At 39.7% G+C, this 23053-nt stretch overlaps 2 protein-coding genes and 1 long non-coding RNA gene across 7 annotated transcripts in view; 1 reads left to right on the top strand and 2 right to left on the bottom strand.

The window, feature by feature from the left end:
* Pon3 (paraoxonase 3) overlaps window positions 1–14589 on the bottom strand; it is a 26018-nt gene extending 11429 nt beyond the window's left edge. The window contains exons 1-4 of the mRNA XM_047560203.1: window positions 14436–14589; window positions 12656–12726; window positions 6722–6777; window positions 1049–1214 (exon numbers count right to left, since the gene is read on the bottom strand). Coding sequence (XP_047416159.1) covers window positions 1049–1214; window positions 6722–6777; window positions 12656–12726; window positions 14436–14509 — 367 coding nt within the window. The 5' untranslated portion in view covers window positions 14510–14589. The remainder of the gene's footprint in view (window positions 1–1048; window positions 1215–6721; window positions 6778–12655; window positions 12727–14435) is intronic.
* Window positions 14514–22970, top strand: LOC124990317 (uncharacterized). Of its 5 annotated transcripts, none has more exons than XR_007109742.1 (5): window positions 14514–15251; window positions 15399–17319; window positions 17851–17897; window positions 21971–22133; window positions 22300–22970. It is a non-coding gene; the product is annotated as an uncharacterized LOC124990317 (long non-coding RNA). The 5 variants fall into 5 exon arrangements; XR_007109744.1 differs by having other exon boundaries at window positions 14514–15580; window positions 16532–17319; window positions 22300–22968; XR_007109741.1 differs by having other exon boundaries at window positions 14514–15580; window positions 16395–17319; window positions 22300–22968.
* Pon2 (paraoxonase 2) overlaps window positions 21469–23053 on the bottom strand; it is a 34482-nt gene continuing 32897 nt past the window's right edge. The window contains exon 9 of the mRNA XM_047560202.1: window positions 21469–23053. Within this exon, the coding sequence (XP_047416158.1) occupies window positions 22895–23053 (159 nt within the window). The 3' untranslated portion in view covers window positions 21469–22894.

Here is a 23053-nt window from a genome sequence, read left to right as displayed (position 1 = left end):
TTTTCTCTTCAGCACACACTGAAGGGCAGAGCTATTGGATCAAATGGTAACTCTGTGTTTAACATATTGAGGAACTGCTAGATTGCTTTCCAAAGTGGCTGCACCATTTCTCAATTTTACTAGCAAAGTACCATGGCTCCAGTTTCTCCACGGCCTTGCCCATACCTGTTATTGCATGTTTTATTTATTTATTTATTAATATTACCATTCTAGTGGTTGTGAAGAAGTAATTCATTTTAATTTGCATTTCCTGAATGACTAAGATGTTGGACATCTTTCCACATGCTTAGTGGAAATTTGCATAGTTTGTTAGGAGCAATGTCTTCAGATCTCTGTCCACCCCCCTCCCCCTTTTTGTTTTTTAACTCAGAGCCTCCTTCATGTTAAGCACTACCACTGAGGTACGTCCCCAAAACTTCTTATTTTTTGAGACAGATCCTTCTTAGTTGCCCAACTTGACCTCAAATTTGTCATCCTCCAGCCTCAGCTTCCCAAATAACTGGAATTACAAGTGGGCATCACTGTGCCTGGCTCTGATCACTTTCAAATTGTGTTGTCTTTTTGTTGTTGAGTTGAAAAATTATTTATATATTTTGTATATAAGCCTTTTCTCAGATATAGTATTTAGCAAATATTATTTTTCATTCTTTTCTCTATTTCACGTTCTCGATGGTGTTTTAGAGGCACAGAAGCCTTTAATTTTCATGAATTCAATTTACTTAGTGTTTTCCCTTTATGTTATGTTTTTTAATGCCACACAATTATTTTCAAAAGGCCTTCAGTTTATGTGTTAGATTTCTGAGAACAGTAGTCAAACAGGTTATGGTAGTTAGATAAGAAGAAAAGTGACTAGGAGGGAGAGGTGAAGACCACTTAGAGCTCCAGTACTAGTCTTCCTTCTGTAATGCAGTGTTTAAAAATGTTTTTGTACACATTTATACTTTTACAAATATTGTATAGCATTTTCCCTTTTCTTTAACATAAATAAAGGGAATGAATCAGTTGTACTTCCTTCATTTCTCCTTATTCTTAATCATTCAGACTTTACCTTTGTCAATGAAGGTACTGATCCCATGTGGATTAAAGAATTTTTCGTCAAATCCATCACTGATTTTCAATGCTTCTGCTCTTGGGTTTTGCTCATTCAGATCCATCAAGTAGATTTTTCCTGATGCATCTGGTGCCAAATCTGGCATGCCCTGATATTTTAATCCCTTTAAAAAATAGAGAATAGGTATACACACATATGCAAATTAAAATAACATTTTCATCTGAAAGCTAAAAATCTCAAAGCCAAACAAAAGTGTTCAAAGTTCTACATTTTATTCAGATTTCTGGGGTTTCCTACTTGGTTGTCTATTGCCATTATCTGATCTGGGGGTTACAAATGTCATCTCAGCATTGGCTATGGATATGGAAAGAACCATGTTCCAGATGAGAAAGCATTTTAAAAAATTTGTTCTAATTAATTATACATGACAGTAGAATGCATTTTGACACATAATACATAAATGTAGTATAATGTCTCATTCTTCTGGTTGTACATGATGTAGAAACACACCAGTTGTGTAGTCATATATATACATAGGGTGATAATGTCAGATTCATTCTACTATCCTTCCTAACCCCATATCCCTCCCCTCACTCCCTTCTACTTCTCCAAGTATCTCTATTCTTCCCTAGTGCCCCCCACACCCTGCCATTGCAAATTAACATCTGCATATCAGAGAAAATATTCGATCTTTGGATTTTTGGGATTGGCTTATTTTATTTAGCATGACCTTCTTCAGCTCCATCCATTTACCTGCAAATGCTGTAATTTCATTCTTCTTTAAGGTTGAGTAATATACTATTGTGTATATATACCACATTTTCTTTATTAATTTATCTGTTGAAAGGCACCTAGGATGGTTTCATAGTTTAGCTATTGTGAGTTGATCTGCTATGAACATTAATGTGGCTGCATCACTGTAGTATGCTGATTTTAAGTCCTTTGGGTATAAACCAAGGAGTGGGATAACTAAATCAAATGGAAGTTCCTTTCCAAGTTTTCTAAGGAATCTCCATATTGCTTTCCACACTGGTTGCACCAATTTGCAGTCCCACCAGCAATGTATGAGTATATCATTTTACCCCCATTTTTGCCAACTTTTATTGTTACTTGTATTCTTGATAATTGCCATTCTGACTGGAGTGAGATGAAATCTTAGTTTTGATTTACATTACTGTAATTGCTAGAGATGTTGATTTTTTCATTTATTTGTTGATTGATTGTATATCTTCTTCTGTGAAGTGACTTCAGTTCCTTAGTTCCTGCAACTTGGACAGTGGCTCTTTCTACCAGTAGGACCATGCATTTATCCATCCACAATAGGCATTCTAAACATACTGCACCTATGCTGTATCCCAGCTCAATGTGCCAAACTTTGGGGTTGGGTTATTCTACACCAAGAATAAAACAGTGTTTCAGCTGGGCATGGTGATGCACGCCTATAACTCTAGCAATGCAGGAGGTTGAGGCAGGAGGATTGCCTGTTCAAGGTCAGCTTCAGCAACTTAAAAATGCCAATCTGTTTCTTTTCCGTGTTCTTCCCTATCACTCCAACATGTATCAATATCAACAACCTTATATCTTTTTCTGTATCCTTATCTCCATCTCTAGTCAATTTAATTCTCTCCTTTCTACTTTGCCTTTCACTCTATTCCTCTCCCTCTTCCTGCTTTCTTATGCACACGTGTGCATGGGCATGCGCATGCACACCACTCCCCCACAATGTTTTTCTTGGTCCTTCCATTGCCTCCCACCTTGGAGTAGTAAGATTTCCTGAACAGCCTCACCTACACCTTCAAGCTTCTCTTAAAATAGTCTTCCTACACCAAAACTTACGAACCAGTGGTCTGGGGGAAGCCTCTGAAATCCATCAGAGGAGATTGCTCCCTCTTTAATTCTCTGACCAGCAGGCCCCTAGCCACAAGTTCTGCTTCCATACCAGATCCTGACATCTGAATAATAGACCACCTCCTAAGGAAGCCACGCCCTTTGCTTCCTTATCAAATTCTCAGCCAACTGTCTTTGCCCTGGTCTAGCTCTTAAAAAGGACAAATCAAAAAGCAAGTTGAAAAACTCAGCTACAAAGACATCATCCCATCTTCAGTCGGACATTTGATACTGTCTATTGAATTGTTTTGTTCATTCTAATAAGTAATCTCTTGGATTTCTCCAAGTATCTGTTCTAAATTTATTTTTTCATATTCCAGAGTCTACACCTTATTCCTCTTTATTCTGAATGGATGGAGTTTTCTCCTACTTCTATGAAAAGACCACACCATTGAACATGAATTTTCTCTGGTTCCCCCCTTTTTCTCTCAGCCATTTTTCAGGTTCATCCATTCTCTTCCTTTCTCCCTCTTTTCTCAGGGAAGCAGTCTCCCTCTTCTGTTCTTAGATTGACTCTTCCATTTGTTGACTTGATTCCCTGTTGTCCAGGATCTATCTTTAGAAATCAAAATCAATCTCTCTCTCTCTCTCTCTCTCTCTCTCTTTCTCTCTCTCTCTCTCTCATTTTATTACTCATTTTTCACCAATGACTTCTTCTTTGGCCTGAAAAAATGCTCATATTTCTCTTTCCTTGAAATAAATCTCCTCCTAAATTTACTTACTCCTAAATGTATTTCAAATACATGTTTATTCTCTTCCCTTCACCATCAAGTCTCTCAGAAGCATCACCTGATTTGCTCCAACTCTCAATTCCCTGAACTCAGCATTCTACTCCCACCAGCTGTTAAAATGTCTCCATGAGGTTCTACCAATGGTCTCCTAAATATTTTTCTTGACCGTTCTTCTATCTTTCCTTCTTTGCATCTCTGTGGCACTTGACACTATTTGTCAAAAAGTCTAAAGTAGAGTTTAGAAATAGAAATACTGCTTCCTTTTCTTAGCCCTTGGATTTCTTCTTCTTTCTGTCCTCATCCATCTCTCCTCCCTTGTTGCTTTTTCCTGGTAGGTCTCATTTATAAGGTTTCAGGTATCTCCTTGGTACCGATGACTTTCAAATGCATGTTTACCTGTAACCCATCTTTGGTGCTCTAGCTTATGTTCCTGACTTTTTCCTAAGGGCAACTCAAAATCAATTTGTCAAAACCCAAATAAATATCCTCCTCTCAAATCCTTCCTCTCATGAACATTTATCCTTCTCAGTTAAGGACAGCATGATTCTTTCAATATCAGGCCATTGTAACATTCAATCTTCAAGTCTACTCTATCTCCAGAGCCAATTGTCTCCAACACCAGTAGCTCAGAGAATGGGAATACTGGAAAAAGAATGACAGGAGCATCTAGTTCCACACTTCCCCTTTCATATGAGGAAAATGAAATGCAGAGAAAGGATTTGCCTAAATTATCCTGATCATTTGCTGTAGAGCCTCTTTCTGCCGTGCCATGAAGAAAAAATTTGAGAGTGGAGAATACTGCTCAGGAAGATACCTAAGGTGAAACACCTCTGTAAATACCTTATCTGGAGACAGATAAGGGCTCCGCCAGCTAGGTGAAGGACTAAATGCTCTAGAAATGGAAATGGTTTGACAGAGGCAAGGATGAGGCATTGCAAACTCAGCCTGAATTAAGTGTAACAATGAATAAAACACTTCTCATAAAAGGCCTCACTCTCACCATATTTTCTATTCAAGTTAGATGAGAATTGGTGACAACAGTCCCACTTTGTGGTAGTGATGGAAGGCAACTCTTTTCATACCATCCATCCATGGAAATGTTGACAATCATCTGGAGGTGCAGGCATCCAATTTTCCACAACAGACTACAGGTATGTGTGGACAATCATTGAAATCCTCCACTATTCTCATTAACCAGCACACGCATTGCGGAAGTACTCAAGTACCCACATATGCCAGGGGGTGTGTCAGGTGCTGGGCATGTCGATGAACACTCCAAAGTCCTAGTTCCAAGGAACTTGAAGTCTAGTGATGCAGCAACAGGCAAGTACTTGGGTATGGATGGTACATGATAGTGTAAAGCTCAGGGGACACAGAAGGGTGGGATGGGGACATAGGAGAGGCACTTCATCCAGCAAGGGAGTGCTATGGAAGACTTTCCTAAGGAGGTAGAATGCCACCACAGTGAAGCTCACAAAGAAATAGGAGTTAGGTGGCAAAGTGTGAAGGAAAGAGTAATCTTGCTGGCAAAGAGAAGCATGACAAGTCCCAAGTCAGGGAAGAAAATATCTTGTTTGGCACCTCTGAATAGACTAAAAATATCTATTGCACAAAACTACTCCCCAAATCTGTAGCTTCCAGACATCTGAGATGGTAACAAGGGGTGAAAGGAGAGACCAAAAAGAACAAGGTCTTGAATGTGTAATAGTGCAGAAAGATTAGAAATAAACAAAGGGCATGATCCTTAACCTCTAAGAATGAGTTAGTGTTTGTTAGTGTGGTAAAAGAGACTCATTATTTAGAACTTCTTATTAACATTTCTCATGTAATATTTGAGATGAAAATATCTTCTTTCTGTTCAGTAATAATTTTGAAGCTTACTTACAGTGAAAACAGAAAAAAAATATATATAGGAGTAATAACAAACTTTATTTCCTAATAGCAAAGAAATTTCCTACCTACAGAATCATCATTTTTGAAGGTCTATTAGGCATAACACTAAAAATCTAGCACGACAAAATAAAATTTAAGTCAACAAAGAAAAATATTTTCTTTTTTGATTTTGGAAGAAAAATAAAGAAATAAAATCCCACCCATAAATGCCACCACAAGTAGTTTAAAATCCAAAAGAGACCTCCCCTGTACTTTACCATGCATACTTCAGAATTCAAAATTTCAGGCTATGGTTACCTAGGTGCTTCCTTTTTGTCCAAAAATGTTTAGATTTAAAATTCATGTACTCTTGGGATATTTTTAATGACCCAAGAGGAATACAGATATTTAATTCTAGCAATAAGAAATCATTCAAATTGAAGATTATCAAATTGAAAATTTGATAAATTTACTTTTTCAAAATCTTAAACCCAATTCCACTATGTACAAATACTGATAATCTTAAATCTCATTCCAATTTAACAAATGCATGGTAATTTTCAACATTTCACCAGTGTACAATGTTTTTTGTTTATTGATTTTCAGTCTCTGACATAGCTTCCTGATCATTCCAAACTCATAATGGTGGTATTGGAAACAAAATGTAGGTTCTTCTCTTATTTGAATGACATGGAAAGAATGGCAAAGACCCTAAGATGAAAAGTGCTCAGGGTTTTGAATCGAGTTAACATGGTTAACATTCAATCCACTAACATTTACAGAGCTCCAAACATAGGCAAGCAAAAATGAGACCAGTTCGTGAGAAGATGGCTACCAGAAACAGACCCAATCCATCAGGGCAATGATGGAGATGGACAGCAACAGGACAGATCTGAAGATCAGTCTGGGTATCAAATGGAAATCCATATACATTTATTGAGACCATAGTGAGTGTGCAGCTGACCACAGGGAACTGCCCTGCATGGGGCAATCAAAGCTGGGCATTCCTGTGGTTTTCTAATTAGCCCTCCAGATTCCTATTTGGGCTTTTTTAGTTGACTTGTCTACCCAGAGGCAGGATGAGAGTGTGGGGGTCCAACTGGCAGCCCTAGCTGACAACATTAATGCACTGTCTATACAACTATTGATGTGAGCATGAGAACAGCTTGGAAATACTCACATTGGAGATAAAAGCCAGCCCACTAGGAAGTATATCAATATCTTCAGAGCCATTTTCTGGAAACAAAAAAAAAAAAAAAAAAAGAAAAGAAAAGAAAAGAAAAAATCAGAAAGGTGCATAAATGAAGGCTTAAAAATAAATCTCATAGTCCAAACTTTGAAAGTCTTTTGGAGAGTACACTGACTTTTTCAACCCTTTATTTGGGAAACTACAATATAGTTTTAACTTTCAGGAATTCCACAGGCATGCTACTTTATAAGAACACATGAGTCAGACTCCTCAAACACTAAAATCTTTTTTTGGAACTCATTTTCAAGATAAAAGGTAAATAACTAGAAAACACATTTCTATCTTAGATTTATCTTTGAAATAACAATTGCCAGACCATGTCCTGAGAGATTCACCTTTATTCCACATAGAAAGCTGTTCTACAGACTGAATGATAAAATTTGGAAAGTCATAATTTAGAAGGTCTCTTACAGGCCTCTCTGTGAAGCATTCCTCCTCTTTCAGCTTGTTGAGCCCCAAAAAAATCTATCATTATACAGCATATTGGGAAATTACTGAGTATTTGTTTTCTGTTATAAACAGTCATAGGCCTTTATATTGGGTATAAATGATTTTGAAAGAATTTAATCAGATATCTCATTGAGAACTACTCTTGAGCATTTTTTCCATGGTAAGAGGCATATAAGATAGAAATTTTGGTTGAGAACAAGATGAAAAAGGGGCTGGCATGGCTTTTGGTAGGGAAAGAGATTCACTTAAGACCTGGTCCCAAGCAAGCAGGGCTGGTACAGAAGGCAATGGTCATCTAGGTTGGTGAACTATATTCTAAAACTCTCAGAACCAATATGTGCCATGGGCATACACTCTTAAAATGTGGTGTACACCCTCTTCCACCAAGAGATAAGGTCTATGATCTCTCCCTTGGAATCTGGGCAGACCTTTGTTATTGCCTTGACAAACAAAATGAAGTGAATGTAATACCATATCCAAGGTTAAGTGTCATAGCCGTAGCTGCCCAAGGGCACACACACTCATTCTGTTTTATACGTAACTGTAGCTCTTATCATCTCTATCTCTTTCTTTCCAAGGCCTGCATCTTGGGAGCCCTGAATTGAAATGTAAGAAATCTATCTATTCTAAAGCAGAGATACCACATAAGGCAGAGAGATACCAGATGAGTCCCAGATGGCTCCTGTTCCCAGCTCTTGAGTAGCCTTTGTGGATGCAAATGGAGCAGGTGAACTGTCTCTACCAAGTTGTGTCCAAACTGCAGTCATAAGGCAGGGAGGGATATAGCTCTGGGGGCAGAGCATTTGGCTAGCATGTACAAGATTCTGGGTTCAATCCCCAGCACCAAAACAAAACAAAACAAAGTAAATTATAGTCATAAGTGAACTAATTGTTGTTTTATGTCACTAAGTTTTGAGGTGGTTTGATATAGAACATATGGAAAAATGTTACCCAGGGAAATGGGTTACTAGATTGTCACTAGACAGTTGAGGGAAAATGGGGAGAATCTGGGACAAAGTCAAAAAAATGCTAAATTGAAACCATAAAATGGTAAGCATTGAAAACTTGAAAACAGATTTAATTTTATTCACTATACTGAAGGTCAAAACTAATCCCCAGTTAGTAATATGAAAACTAAATTAACCAACAACAACAACAACAACAAAAAAGTTGGTTGACTTAATAAATAAAATAAACACAGTTTTCTGAAATTTTTCTCATTTCGAAGTTCAACTTCAAGTGAGTATTATTTTCTGAATGCAGATGATACCAAATTTAACAGTAGTTTGACTTAACAAGTGGTACACAAGTGATAAGTTTTCAATGGAAACCTTATTCTGGATTTTAAATTCTGAGTTTTTCCTCAGCTAGCGACACAGTGTACCATACTGTCTCTCCAAGTTGGGCTGTGGTAGTGAGGCTACAGTTCCCCCTCAGCCACTTGGTCATGAGGGGAAACAACTGACATTGCACTGGGTAGGTACTGTGTGGCAACACTAGGACTTTCAGTGGGTTAAGTGTGTGGAATGCATGTTGGACTTAAGGTATTTTCAAAGGGCTTATCAAGCCATAGCCTGCATCCTAAGTCAAGATATTCCAAGTTGTACACTCTCTGGTTGGGCTCCTTTTCTCTTCCAAACACCATTTTACGTATCTCTGAAGACAGTATGAATCTATTTCAATAACTCAGTTTTGGGAGGTACTGTGCCTGTCTTTACTTGCTCCTTCCAGAGCATGAGACAGTTGGTGCTCTACATTCAAAAGTAGAAAAGAACTACCAATTCATTGCTCAGTGATTCCACTCTCTTTAGTCCTGCCCATGCTGCATCTGCATGATGGGGCCAGTTCCTACAGCAACAGGGGCACCTGTGGGAGAAGGAGCCCCAGAACACCGTCCTCTGAGTCCTCCCCACACACTTGTTAGCCTGCACACAGCCATCATTAAAACCCCACTGCTTAGCAAAGAAGTTCTCTTATGAAATGGGTACTTACTGTTTTTTAAGCTATCAATTCTACCAAGACTTGGCATGATCTTTAATCTTCTTCATTTCTTTACTCATTCCCTATAGTCACCCTGAGAAAGGGTCACATCAGAATTTACCATCACTTAATTTTATAACTTTCATTCCTCTGTTTGGAGAGCATGTTATGATAGCTGGCTAAGAAAACAAATGGAAACTGCTATGGAGTAATGGCATATCTTGGAGATGGAGACAGGACAGAGGAGAGAAAAGATGGAAGGGAAGATGGGAGGCCCCAAATTAAAGGCTGCCCACAGCAGCCCTAAGAAAGTTTGTTATATTTCAAGTAAAGTTTTGATCAGATGCCAAGGACAGTCAAGTCACTTCCTGATTAAAACAATTCACGACTCTGAAAGCCTTAGGGAAAAAGACAAACAGTACAAAAAGAACTGTGAGGTATGCTTTCTGGAGGAAGAAATATTTCACCTTTCAGTCTTTCCTCCAAGAAAGAATATTGGGGAAGAAAAACACACAAAAAAGGAAGTTTCTTCCACATATAAAATTAACATCAAAAGTTTAGTCTTGAAAAAAACACATATCAGAACTTCCCTCTAATTCCGTTATTCCCTTCTGCATTCTACCTGAAGTCCATCAATAGTTCTCCACAACTTCATAAAACCTACCATCAAAGAGTTGGGTCTTAGCTGGGGATGGTGACCCACGCCTGTAATCCCAGTGGCTTAGGAGGCTGAGGCAGTAGGATTGCCAATTCGAAACCAGCCTTGGCATTTTATGGAGGACCTAAGCAACTCAGAGAGACCCTGTCTCAAAATAAAATACAAAAAAGGGCTGGGGATGTGGCTCAGTGGTTAAGCATCTCTGGGTTTGATTCCCAGTCAGCCTATATTCAGTAATATTCCAGCTATTTTTTGTTCTCTGCTGCTGCAATATTTTCTTAGATCTTTTGTTACAAGTATTGTCAGTCAATAAGACTGGTAGTGTTACATGACAGAGAGTATGAAAGCATAGGAAAAAAAAACCATCCTGATTCCCAATTTAGGTCTGTCACCCTCTAATTCTGGAACTTTTGGCAAGTAACCTCATTCTTCCAGGTGTTGATTTCCTAATCTGCATAGCATAGATAGCAGCACCTACTCAATAGATGGGTAATAAGGATTCAGCAGAGTGCTCTTAGCCTCCAAGCCTTTGATGTGCCAGCTTTTTAGTTGTAGATTTATGTGGGTATTGTCCTAGTGACAAATGACTCACTATCAGCCTAACTTGTTTATTTCTTCAAACATAACATGTAAATATCTACAATAGATAGAGAAGCAGCACCACATTACTTTTTCTTCTGTTTCTATCTAGCTTCCAATTATTTGTCATTTAAAAAAAAATTTTGGCTAATCAGAACACCGAACTGTGAGTCACAGCATTAACTCCAGTTTTAGTTTCTGGAATTTAGTACAGTTTTATAATTTCAAAGTCAGACCAGACCTCAGCAATCATCTAGTCTAATTATTCCACTAAATTACTTGGCGGGTTGCTGTCTTTTGAGGGATATATGTGCAGTAAGTTATGATTATTATTCCTCAAGACAGTAAACAAGTGTGTAAATGTCTCATTTCTTTGTTTTTCAAATCAAATTAAATCTCACCCTGATCCCCCATTCCAAGAAGCTGATGGGAAACTGAATGTGAGTCATTACTGGGTCTCTGGTAGGGTTGTACAATGATCCTTGGTGGTGGTTCTTAAAATCAAGCAGAAAGTTTTTTGGCTAAGCCAAAGGGGACCCTTTGATTTAGACAATTCTACCACTTGCGTGCCATGCTCAGTGTCTTTGCTTAGACTTGGACAGACAGGACACAAGGTCTAGCCTCCCTAAGGATACTTGTATCTTTCCTTCTGACGTCTTGTCCTGTCCAGAAGGCTGTCAGGCAGTGAAGCAGGGGGTCCCTGCTATTCAAAGAAAGTCACATATTCTTATCCCTTCTCATCAGAATGACTCAGAGGCTCAGATTCTCAAAATCAAACATCAGCAAGGGGTTTGTCTTTCATTCTGCCTTTTGACTGGCAACACCAACCACTTCTAAGACTGGGAAGAACAAGGTCCTGATTTCTCTTTTTCAGAAATTCAGTGGGAAAAGAAGTAGAAAACCAGAACCAAAAGAACCCCTTTTTTGTTTTTATTTTTAAAAACACATATAACAAGAAAAATAAAATACAAATTCATATCAGAAAATCAACTGTCCTGTCACATACCAATAAATAAGTCACAGTCCTTGACCCTAGGGGTTTGCAAGCTGACAGGGACAGGGAGTACTTATTTTGTAGTGTTAGCTACAAAATAATGCATGTGGTAGGTGTTGTGAATGAATCGGTTTCTGAGGACTGTGAGGGTTCAGGGTAAAGACATGCAGTTGCTGCTGATTTCAGTTAGCAGAGATGGAGGGATCAGTGGAGAGGTTTTCATAACTAGAGGTGAGGAAGTGATCACACATTCCCAGGGCAGTGAGCAGAATCTAGCCTGATTTTTAATTATTTTCTAGTAGCCACATCAGGAAAAATTAGAGGCTTGGAGCCCAAATAAACAGAATGGTGGTGACTAGTAGGTAAGATCATCCCTGTGGGTTTTAGAGGAGACCTATGCCTGTGAGTCTTATGGGAAACCTGAGGGACAAGGGGGAAATAAATGGTTCCTGGGTTTTGAACTAAGCCTCTTGAGGATGGGACACCATACACAGCAGTCTAGCAGAGCTGGGTATGGGTGGGAACAAGACAGGAAAGACAGAGATGTAAAATAGACTTCTTCTAAGACTGAGTCAAAAGCATAGCTACCCTTTAGTTGATGTGAAAAGAAGGCCTGCTGTTTGAGAAGTTGGGAATCTAACTTTGGACTTTAGGGTAATTTTTTAAAAAAGACATCTAGGTAGGCTGAGGCTTTTGAGGGCAAATGCTAAGTCAAATTCCTCGTAGTACTTGCTGGTAAATGTAGAAGGAAATAATACTTGAAGACAGGAATGTCATCCAGCAGAGGGAGGAAGGCAGAAAGAAAAGAAAAAGGAAAGAATAGAAAAGGGAAGGAAGGAAAGGAAGAAGGGGGTGAGGGAGAGGAACAGGAAGGAAAAGAGAAAGAAACTAAGGTGAGTAACAGAAAAAAGGTAAGAGAACAAAATATCATAGAAGAGGGAAAGAGGGAAAATCAGCACAAGAACAGCCAGAGAATAGTCAAATGCATTCTTCAAATGACAGGGATATGTCAATAAGGAAACAGACTGAGAAAAAGTCTGGTATTCTGGAGACTTCGCATGGTATAGCTTAGGTAAAGTGAGTGATGCAGAAGTCACACCAGGAGGGTCTAAAAAGTAAGAGAATTAAATAATTTGTCAGGCTCAGTTAGATGAATGGTAACCAAGAAACTGTGCGAGTCCTCTTGATGCTGTCACATACATACCAAGTCCCTCAATAAGATCGCAGTTCTGAAGTTCTACGGGTTCCAGTTCTCGAGTTGCATTAGTTCTTTCTCTACAGAAAACAAAAACCAGTACAGATGTCAAGGTACCATGATTGGTTAACTGCTCATGCTAATGTATGAATGACATGAAAATCAAGTAGGTGACTCCTTTTATTTTTGTCTTTTAAAAATATATTCTTATTGTAGATGGACACATTACCTTTATTTTGCTTATTTAGTTTTTTATGTAGTGCTGAGGATTGAACTCAGTGCCTCACACATGCTAGGCAAGTGCTCTACCAGCCCTGTTTATATCTTTATATAACATGGACTTTATATGAGTAATGTGCCCCTATCGGCTAACTACTGTTATTGCTGAAAGACTAAAACATGATTATACATGGAAAATACTTGCTGTCCAAATAAAAGACATTATTTAATGGTATGAGTAACTGAAAAATATTATTAATTTAAATGTAAAAGTAATATTATTTAGTTTTCTAAAGTATTGTCTATTATAGGTCTGCAATTCTGCCGTTTGTCCCCTGTAGTCTTGCCTTTTAGACCCCCACTCCCCTACCAAATGCATCCCTAAATTTCTACAGTGTCTCTGAAGAGTAAAACCTCATACTTTTACTATCATTTTATTATTTTTAAGCTTATGCTGACTTACTTTGCAAAAATGTAAATTTATTCAGCTGACCACCGTTTAAACAATTGGACAAAATTTTTTTTTTTGGGCCAATTGCTGTGTTCTTATGTCCATCATGAAGCATTCTTCTAAATATTAGGTATTTTACTAAATAATAGTTTGCAAGACTACACTTAAACTTATCTTTCAATCACTTATAAAACATACCTCTCAGAGTAGAGGGTATAGCTCAGTGGTAGAGTGTGGCCTTAACTCTACCCAATACCACCCAAAACAAAAACAAAAACCAACAACAAAAAATAAAGCAAACACACAAAACAAACAAACAAACAAAACACCTTAAATAGACTTTATTATGATTTCATGATTCTATCACTGGTTGCACTGGAAACAAATGTAACAACAAACACTTTGCTAAACTAGAGAGTATTGCCAACAGGCACAGGCATTTCAACAGATTGTGAACGTGAACCTCGGAGAAGACCAACTTCTACTTAGGAAAAGAAATGAAAATAACCCAAAGACAACTGAAGGCAAGCAGAGGCTTTAGATCCATTCAGGAACATATACCCTGTGTCCTGACCTGATGATTCTTTCTAGCCTAGGGCCGACTCCCTGAGACCTTACAGGAATATCTAACACCACTGTTCTTCCACTGCAAAAGATCACATCCCTCCAAAATGCCGTCACCACCTACATGTATTAAAACTCCTCTGCGTGATCTCGCTTTTGGAATCCGGGATGGGTTCTGTAACCTGGTACTTCCAAATGTTCGGTCAGGAGTCCAGTGACTGCCTGTCTCAGTTACCAAGAGGCAGCTGGTAGCCTGTCCCCTCCCCCAAGTCCGGTGCGTCCAACGGACTTCGCTTTTCAAAAGCAGAGTGTTAAGGGTGGCCTGGGAAAAGGGGACATGAATTTCAGAAAACAAATATGGGCATTTTGCCCAACCGCCCTGGGAAAGACAGGCAGCTCACTTTTCATGGAAGTGATTGTCCAAGGATACTTTGCTGGGTGGGATTGATGAGTGCGGTTTCAAACCTGCGCCTCCCCATCTGCTAGGAAGTTGCCAGAGGACTGCCCTTGACCTACCTTGGACCACAGGACGCCCCCATCGAGATGCCCACTCACCTAAATACCAGTAATCGCTCCCCGATTAAGGCCAGGCTGACCCCCAGCAGGGTCAGCACCACTAGCTTCCCCATGGTCTCCGGGTGCCCAGTGGCTACCAGCCGGCGCCGCGTACTGGGGAGGGTGCAGGAGGCAGGCTCCTGCACCGCCCTGTGATTGGGGCCCGCTGGGCCCCGCCTGCCGGCGTGTCCCCCGGGAGATGTGTGCTGCCAGGGGCGCGCTGTCACCTGTGGTGCCGCGGGCTCTCCGCCGCGCCCTGGCGCCCAGGTTCAAAGTCATCTTTACGCGCAGAGTTCAAGGAAACCTTTACTCGTGGAGCTTCAAGAAACTCTCACGCGCGGGTTCTAAGGCCACCTTTCCGCGCGCGATTCCTTTCCCCCACCTCCCCTCAAGGTTTAAGTTACAGAGACCGAGCCAGGATCAGCCGGTTAAGGTCGGCGGTTGTCTTGGCAGCTTTGGCAACAACGCACCGGTTCCTGTGCAGATGGACTCAATCTTTGCTTCTAAGTCTTAGAATTGAACCTCAATTCCTCAAATGGACTGAGGGGATTGAAGGGGCTGGGGAGGGTGGGAAACTAAAATTCATAGCCCCCAACTTCAGGTTTCTGGCAGGCAAGACGTGAGATGAGATGAGCAGTATATCTCCGGAGACGCTGAGAAGGAGAGAAAATAATTCCAAAGGAAGAACTTAACCTTGTTCTTCTCCAAGATTTGGGGCATAGGACCTTGCCTTCCGACGTCCATATCCTACATCAAAGTGCTGAACGTCATGGGTGTCTAGTTCAAGGACTTGGACTAGATGGATCTGTGAATACGGTATCTGTCTCCAATGTTGGTGGGATAAAGGAAAATCAGGAGAAGAGGAGGAAAAGGTTTAGGAAACCAGAAGATGCGAATGGAAAAAAGGGAAAGTAGTTTTCTTAGGAGACTTTCAAAATTTTCCTTGACCCTTGTTTCTTCTAGGATTTTAATTACTTCCAGGTGAGGAATACTCTTTCCCTTTTCTAAAGAAGACTGAGTTGGAGGTCAACAACTGAAGAAGGGGAAGACTTGTGGAGTTTGGGCAATGTTGCATCTTCGAGCTCGATTCTATTTTTATTTGTCAACAAAAAGAAATACTAGACCTGTTGTCCTGTTGCATTCAAGTGAGTAAAAATATATTTTTTGAAAGATTGAGATTGTCTAGACCTAAGAATATTAAGGTGGTCCTTGACCTATGATACATAGGTATACTATTAATATATGATTATAAGATGAATAATGAAGTCTTTCACTTGTGCAGCACTTAATTATGTGCTGAGCCTTTGCTTATAACTTTACTTATGTTAACTTTTTAATTCTCAGAATAACCTCTTAGGTACGTAACATTACCCTCATTTTACACACGAGAAAACAAGACACAGAGTGGTTGGTAGACTTGCCTTAGTTCACACAGCAGATTAAGTGGCTGAGTCATACAGTCTGGCTCCAAAATCTGGGCAGCCTCCACATTGCTATCTTTATTAAAGCTATGGAAGAAGGGGGTCGCTAAGAGAACACTAACATCTGGAGTTCTAAAAATAAGACCACTCTCTTTAAGATCAATTATTTGCTTATTTAATATTTTTGTGTTTCTGGGGATCAAACCCAGGGCCTCATACAGGCTAGGCAAGTGCTCTACCACTGACATACACCCCTAGCCCTAAGATCACTAATTCTAAAAGAGTGCAAACAGAGAAGGGATTGAATGTTATTTCCCTGGTGACTTTGGAGGAGGAGGGCTTACAGAGCTGATGACCCAGGGGGTGCTATACAGATTTGGGAATTAGGCTTCCTGGGTTTGGATCAGCTTGAGTGAGGCCCTCAGCTTTTTAAAGTTTCAGATTCATCTTTTGTAAAAGGGCATCCACTTTGTATGTGCCTTAAAATCAAGGGTGATAATAAATGTAAAGTGCTCAGCACGTGCTTGCCACATTATAGGAGTCCATAAAGATCAGCCCTGCTACAAGTCTGAACCTCCTGAAGGTTGCAAGCTCCCATGGAAAGAGCTGCCCATTGACCAGTGGGTCCCCCAGCGCTCCCTATGAAACGATGTGCTTAAAATTGTTTCAATAAAGATGACTGGATGGATGGATTGGAGAAGATGGATGGAAAAACTTGCGGGAAAGAAAAGTCAGAAGAACAAAGAGGAATGGAGCAGATGATGAAATCGTGATAATCAAGCGGACTATGAGCTGCCTCTCATTGCCTCGCTCCTTGTTAACCTCACTCTACAAAGAAGGAAACAAGGCTCGGAGAGGCTAACTGGTAACTCACTCGAATTCATCTATAGCTATGAACACAAAATTTCCATGTGGACTCAGTCAAGTGACTTTAGAGTTCACGTTCCTTATCTCTGCTTTTGCCGCTTCATAGCCTGGCGTGAAGAATGGGGTAAGGAAAGAGGCGTATTCTTAGATGATTGATTGAGGATGTCGTGTTATCTATGATTTGTTCTAAAATTATTCACTTTAGGCAGAGAAATGTGTGTGCGTGTGTGTGTGTGTGTGTGTGTGTTTAGAGGTAGTTAGTAATTATTTGAATACCATAACCAATAATTCATATCATCACCATGGTAAATTAACATTACAAACTTCCAAACTTTGGGGCCACCATATCAAGCACCACCTTCTAAATCTATGCCTGGAGAGTTCTCCTTAGCACATGAGACAGAAATACTTATTCACTGTGAAGCCAGTTTTATTCAAACTAAGTGGATTGCTAGACACACAGCACTGTAGCTCCAGCCCTGCCCCGAAGAAGAACAAGAGTGAGGAAGTCAGTGTCCCAGGGGGTCCTGGACCTAGAACACTGCTGTGTGCTATGTCCACGTGACTAATCCAAGAAGACTGCTTTCTGATCTAAGGTGAGTGAATTCTCCCTGTAGAGCTCTGTCCCAGACTGAATCTTTTTGTCGAGTGTATGTGGAAATACCTAAAAGGGTAGAGCTGAGACTTCGCTGAGTTTACAGATGATAGGATGCTTTCTAAGCCTCCTTGTTAGCCATCATTTGTGGTAACAGATTTGGGCTTTAACGTTGTGTTTGTTGGACTGTTCCACCTGGCGGTGAGATTGTGGGGAAAAGGACCTATAGCCTCATCCACTGCTAATCCCTGAGACAGCTGTTGAACAGTCAGCAGAAAGACCCTGGCAAGAGGCCAGATTGGCTTGGTCAAAAGGCCAGAGTATATCAGTGAGGTCAAAGGGGTTTGCTATTATTGAATGGAAGAACAAATGAATTCTAAAGTCCTAAGTTCAAGTCTGGTTCCATTTGAAACTGGCTCTTTAAACTTTAGAATTATGTATTGATTCTGGACCTCTCCCCTGCTCATTGTGTGAAGTAGGACTTTTCAAAGAGCTGATGTGGACCAAATAACATTGTACATTTCTTGCCCAGAAAAAGAAGTGGTGATGGAGGAAGAGAGCAACAAATCGCAAGAGAATGTGAGTATATCTTCATGATGTTGTTCTTTGAAAAATGAATATAGATTTGAGACTATTAGGAAACATCCAGAGGCCAGAAAGACAGATGATTATAACCTGGGTATTGACAGTTACATGACTTGAAATGTGTCTCGTGCTTCTTTGGGGAGAAAAAAAACTGGAAGACTACAGATTTCTATTATTTCAGGAATAGGATGTACTTCAATTTAAATAAAATCCTCATTTCCACTTTGAGGATACATCTAATAATGAAGCTGATGATGAATGTTTGATACATTGTTCATTGACTTCCTGCAACCTGCCATGATCTGTCCTCACTTGGGACTTCAGAAGCAGCCTAAAATTTGCTGGGAGTCAACTTTGCTGAGTGTATTTAGCAGCAAGGGGCACCAGAACCCAAGCAGTCTCGTTTTTCACTAAGGGCCAAGTGAATCGGGGTCACACTGCCAGGAAGGACCTTTCCAGGTTAACTCCACTTCAACTGTTCAGAGGATCCTTCTTCAACGTTCTACAGCCCCTCTGTGACTCCATGGTTTGGCTCACACCTCCAGGTAGAGCCGCCATATTACCTTATTTGATCTAACAGGGACTTGTTGACCGTATGACTGGAAGTAAGGGTTAGTTAGAAGAAAATGTGGTGAGGCGCACAGGAGGAGGGTGGGAAATCTGAGAGCACTGGCACTGGAATAGCAGTCAAGTCAGTCCAGCGGGGTTAAGGCAGTGGTTCTCTAACCTCAGCAGGACAATGGACACTAGCACACTGGCTAGCACACATACTGCTGGGTCCCGCACCCAGTTTCTGATTTGTTAGATTTAGGGCAGGACTTGAGAATTGACATCTCTGACAAGTTTCAGTGCTGTTCACTGCTGATGCAGGGCCCACACTCTGAAATCACTGGGCATAAAGGACCCAGAAGAAGATGGGAAGAACTCAGTCTGGAGAGGTAGGCAGGACTTTGTGGGCCAAGTTCAGGAACTTGAATTATACTCTAAGGGGCACTGGGAAACCACTGAAGTAACATGACCCATTGGTAGTTTTAGGAACATCACACCACAGTGGTGAGAATGGATTGAGGAGAGGTGAAGGCCTTTCCTGTCCTGGAGGCTGAAGACAATTGGCGGCCTTAGTGGGATATGTGGCAGTGACTGAAGAAGCTATGGGGATTGTTTCCCAGTGTCCTTAGAATTGTATGAATTTGAGAAATGCTTAGGTGAGGGGACTGACAATATTGGCAATTTGTTGGATGTGGGCAGAAGGGTGGTAAAGAAGAAGAAATGAAAGAAGGTGTGGAATCCTGAAGAATCTGGTAGAGAGGATGTCTTCATGGATGTAGGGACCATACAGCAGAAGTGCTATGGACAAAATAGGGAGCCCATTTAAAGCTGTGCCTTCCACTTGATACTACAGGAGAAATCTTGGCATTTTCTTCAAAGTGGAGTGACAGAAGTCATGCTGTCATGAGCATTACTTTCAAGCTCAAAATGAAATTTATGTAATGAGTTTATTTATCATTACATTAGTCTTCAACCCACCTGGGAATGACCTTGTTACCTAACAAGACCCATTTTGCTGGCTGTATAGTATGCCAATCACTGAAACAGGAAGTTTTGTAAAAGGGTTTATTCTCAGGGCTGCCAAGTATGGAGATGGAAGAGTCTTGAATTCACCTCCCCAAGAGGTGGGAATACTTATGGAATCAAGAATTAGGGTGAAAATTGATTAGAAATGAAACAATCAGTTGTCTGCAAATGTGTAATCAATCCTTTTGACTCTTCATGGAATGCATGTTCAGATAAAGGTGACCTTGGCATGATCTGAGGGCAGAGTTTTTGGCTCTGATGACAAAAGGGCTGGTGGTTTCAACAAAGTGGCCTTCAAGTCCCTGAAAAAGTATCCTGGGCAACCATTATCAGGACCCACTCATCAGGGGTCTGATCTACAGCAAGGCTCCTGGGGGACTGGTAGTATATTATTCATTTGTATGACCTACAAAATTAGTGATTTTTAAAGTCAGCTAAAAGCTAGTAACTAGAAGCAAGGGATGCTAGAAACTTTATTGAGTTCCCCCTTGAGTTTAGTCTGAGTAATGTCTCTCACACTCAATGCTTTGAAAGTTTTAAAATTTGTGTTCAACTCTAGACAGAGACATCATTTCCTTGTGCTTTCAAACCCTAACAAGAATGACAGGCAGCTCAGGGCAGAGCACTTGTCTAGCATGCATGAGGCCCTGGTTTGATCCCCAGCACTACTGCCAAACACACGCACGCAAAACTCAAAACATTAAAAAAAAACCCAGTGATGACCAAAGAACTACGTAACTGATGATTTGCAGTTATCAATGGAAAAACATTTCCACCCTTTACGTGTAAAGTGCTCCTCGATATTTATAAGAAAAAGGTCAATATCTCTTAAAGGGGAAAAATGACAAGAAAGTTCACTGAAAAATAAATACCAACCTATTTTCAGTACCTGAAAGTGTGTTTAAACTTACTTGTAATAGGAGAATGAAAACTAAAACACATTGGAAGGAGCAGAAGACTAACAGAGTGCTCCTGGCATCTCCAGGCTCCTTCTCTCTCGTCCAGGATCTCTTCATGCAAAGCTGGAGGAGTAATGAAAAGTGTTCAATAGCTAAACGAAGGTGGCAGTGGTGGAGGGGTGGCGGGTCCCATTACTTCTTTGCTTGACTGGATTGACATTTACCAGCCTGGGTTGGCTGTGGCTCTAAGGGAGGATTCAAACTGAGCAAATAAAAATCTAGAGCAAATAAAAATCATGATAACTAAATTAGATTAGTTATCATGAAGGATTAATCCACGCACAAAATGAAAAAAAAAACCACTGTAATTTATACTTAGTTTTCTTTTCTCCCTGTATTAAGTATTCATAGTCACATGTAATTATTATAAAAGAGCTGGGGTTTTGCAAGAAACTAAAAGGATATTTGTTGTTATTTAGCAGGATCTTGAATTTAAAAGAACACACACATGCACACACACACACACACACACACATACACACAAATACATGCATACACACCCTTCCCATAAGACCTATATATACTTAGTGGTACTATATCCCAATTGCAGTTTCAGTTATTTTAAATGACAACCTCTTAATGGCCAAATTGTTCACCTCAGTATATGATCATAAAAAGAGCATCATAAACAAATGTACATTATACTCGTAGTTTGATTAAATAGAATCTTTCATGGTCCATGAAGGTCAGAAATCAGAATTTTAATTTTTATTTTTGTATTTTAAAGATAAATAATACATGTGCTTAATACAGTTGCCATATCTACTTTTGCCCAAATTTCCCATAAATAAAATAGAAAACAAGTTTATTTTATACCTAGTGTATTCCAGTAGATTTCATAAATATGGTTTTTTAGATATTGATTTTTCTCTTAAAATCTCAAAATATGTTAATTCTTATTTTTGGATTTCTAGGTGAACAATATTTAATCTTGTTTTATTCATCTGTGACTTAAACATTTTTTTCTCATGGATAATGGAAACTGCAAAAAAAAAAAGTCATTATTTTATTGTGACTATATCCAAGTCTTTATTAATAGACTATTTAAAAATATAAATAAAAACAATACAAATGGACAGAGGTCACCTTTAAGAAATGTTTTGCCATTTACATTTGAAAACACCAAATGATTCATTCGTAAGCAGAACTCAAATGATATTTTAAAAAAAGAAATACAATTACATATGTTAGGAAAGGAGTAAACAGGAAATACTCACTAGTTCTATGGCAGTAGCTCCATGTAACTGTTAAGGACAGGCTCTGGCATCAGAAAGAGATTGATATCTACCCCTTATTAGGTGTGCAACCTTGAACATCTGCAAAATGTTAACTGTGATATAATATCAATACCTACTCCCTCGAGGCTGCAATTAGGATTAAATGAAATAATGAACATAACCTTTCCAGTGCATTGTTGGGCACAATGTAATTAACTCACAAATATCTTAATGACGATGATGAAGATGGGAAGAGAGTATGAGAAGTAGGTTGACAGGTTATGATGTAAAGAAACACCTGAAATTCTCTCTCCAGGGCTTGAAACAGTTTCAAGAATGGAGAATAAGTGGGAAAATCTTTCCCCACATGATTTAGGCAACCCTGACCCTGAACCTAGTACTTCCGCTGCTTGACAATGTGTTCTTGGACACCTGAGTGCATCTCTCCTGGCTTCCAATACAGTCTGTTCCATGAGCAGGTAAGATGACCTGCCAGCTCCAACCCTTTTCCTCCCCTTGACTCCAACTTGGGGGAGAATTTATTTAGGAGGAGAATGTATGCGACAGTCCCTAAGAATTGAGAATTTGAATTGCAGTATTTTGTTGATTTTTTCATTGTTGTTGTTTTATTTTTTTCAAATAAAGGGCCCCTTGATGTTCATCTTTCAAAAAGAGAAACTGATATGACCATGCCTACCTATCCCAAGGAAATCCTGCAGGAAGCCTGCTTTCCCATCCCCCAGGAGCATGAATTGAGAATTAAACACCAACAGAACTTGGATTTCAGTTAGTCTTTAATATAATTCCATGTCTTTAACAGTAAACAAAGATGTTAAGTACAAAAACTCAATACATGTTATCATTCAGTAGTTCTGAACACTCACAGTGGTCACAATGTGGGAACTGAGGTCACTTACATTTTAAGGAAATAGCACTCACCCTGTTTCTGTGGACTCACTTTCTGCAGTTGGAAGGCAAAGGTGAGGCTTATTGTGCAAAGTGTCTTCAATTTATGGGAAAGCAGCTTTCTTCTTTCTTGCTGGCATTTAAAAGAACTATTCATTTTCCTTTTATGTTAAAAGTGCTATAAGAACTGAAGGGGCCTCTCCTTACTGAAATAAAATTAACTATATATGTCACACATTTATGAGTCAACATTGCTGGTTAAATACCCTCTGAATTAGCAATTCATAGAAAATTAATAGGAGAAATTGTCACACTCGCACACCAAATATACGATTTAGATTTCACAGTACAAGGCTCTGTGGTACAAAGTGCCTATAAGCAGCTTTCCATCATGCACTGCAGCCACAGAACTTCCCTGGAGGACAGATCCGTTGTTGGCATAAACTGTGGTGACCAGAGGCTTCTCGGATAGAATGTTCTGGATGCGGAGAAC

This window comes from Sciurus carolinensis, chromosome 8, assembly GCF_902686445.1.
Source record: "Sciurus carolinensis chromosome 8, mSciCar1.2, whole genome shotgun sequence".
Classification (NCBI taxonomy): Eukaryota; Metazoa; Chordata; class Mammalia; order Rodentia; family Sciuridae; genus Sciurus; species Sciurus carolinensis.
Note: the sequence above shows the minus strand (reverse complement) of the source record. Positions and strands in the feature narration are given on the sequence as shown.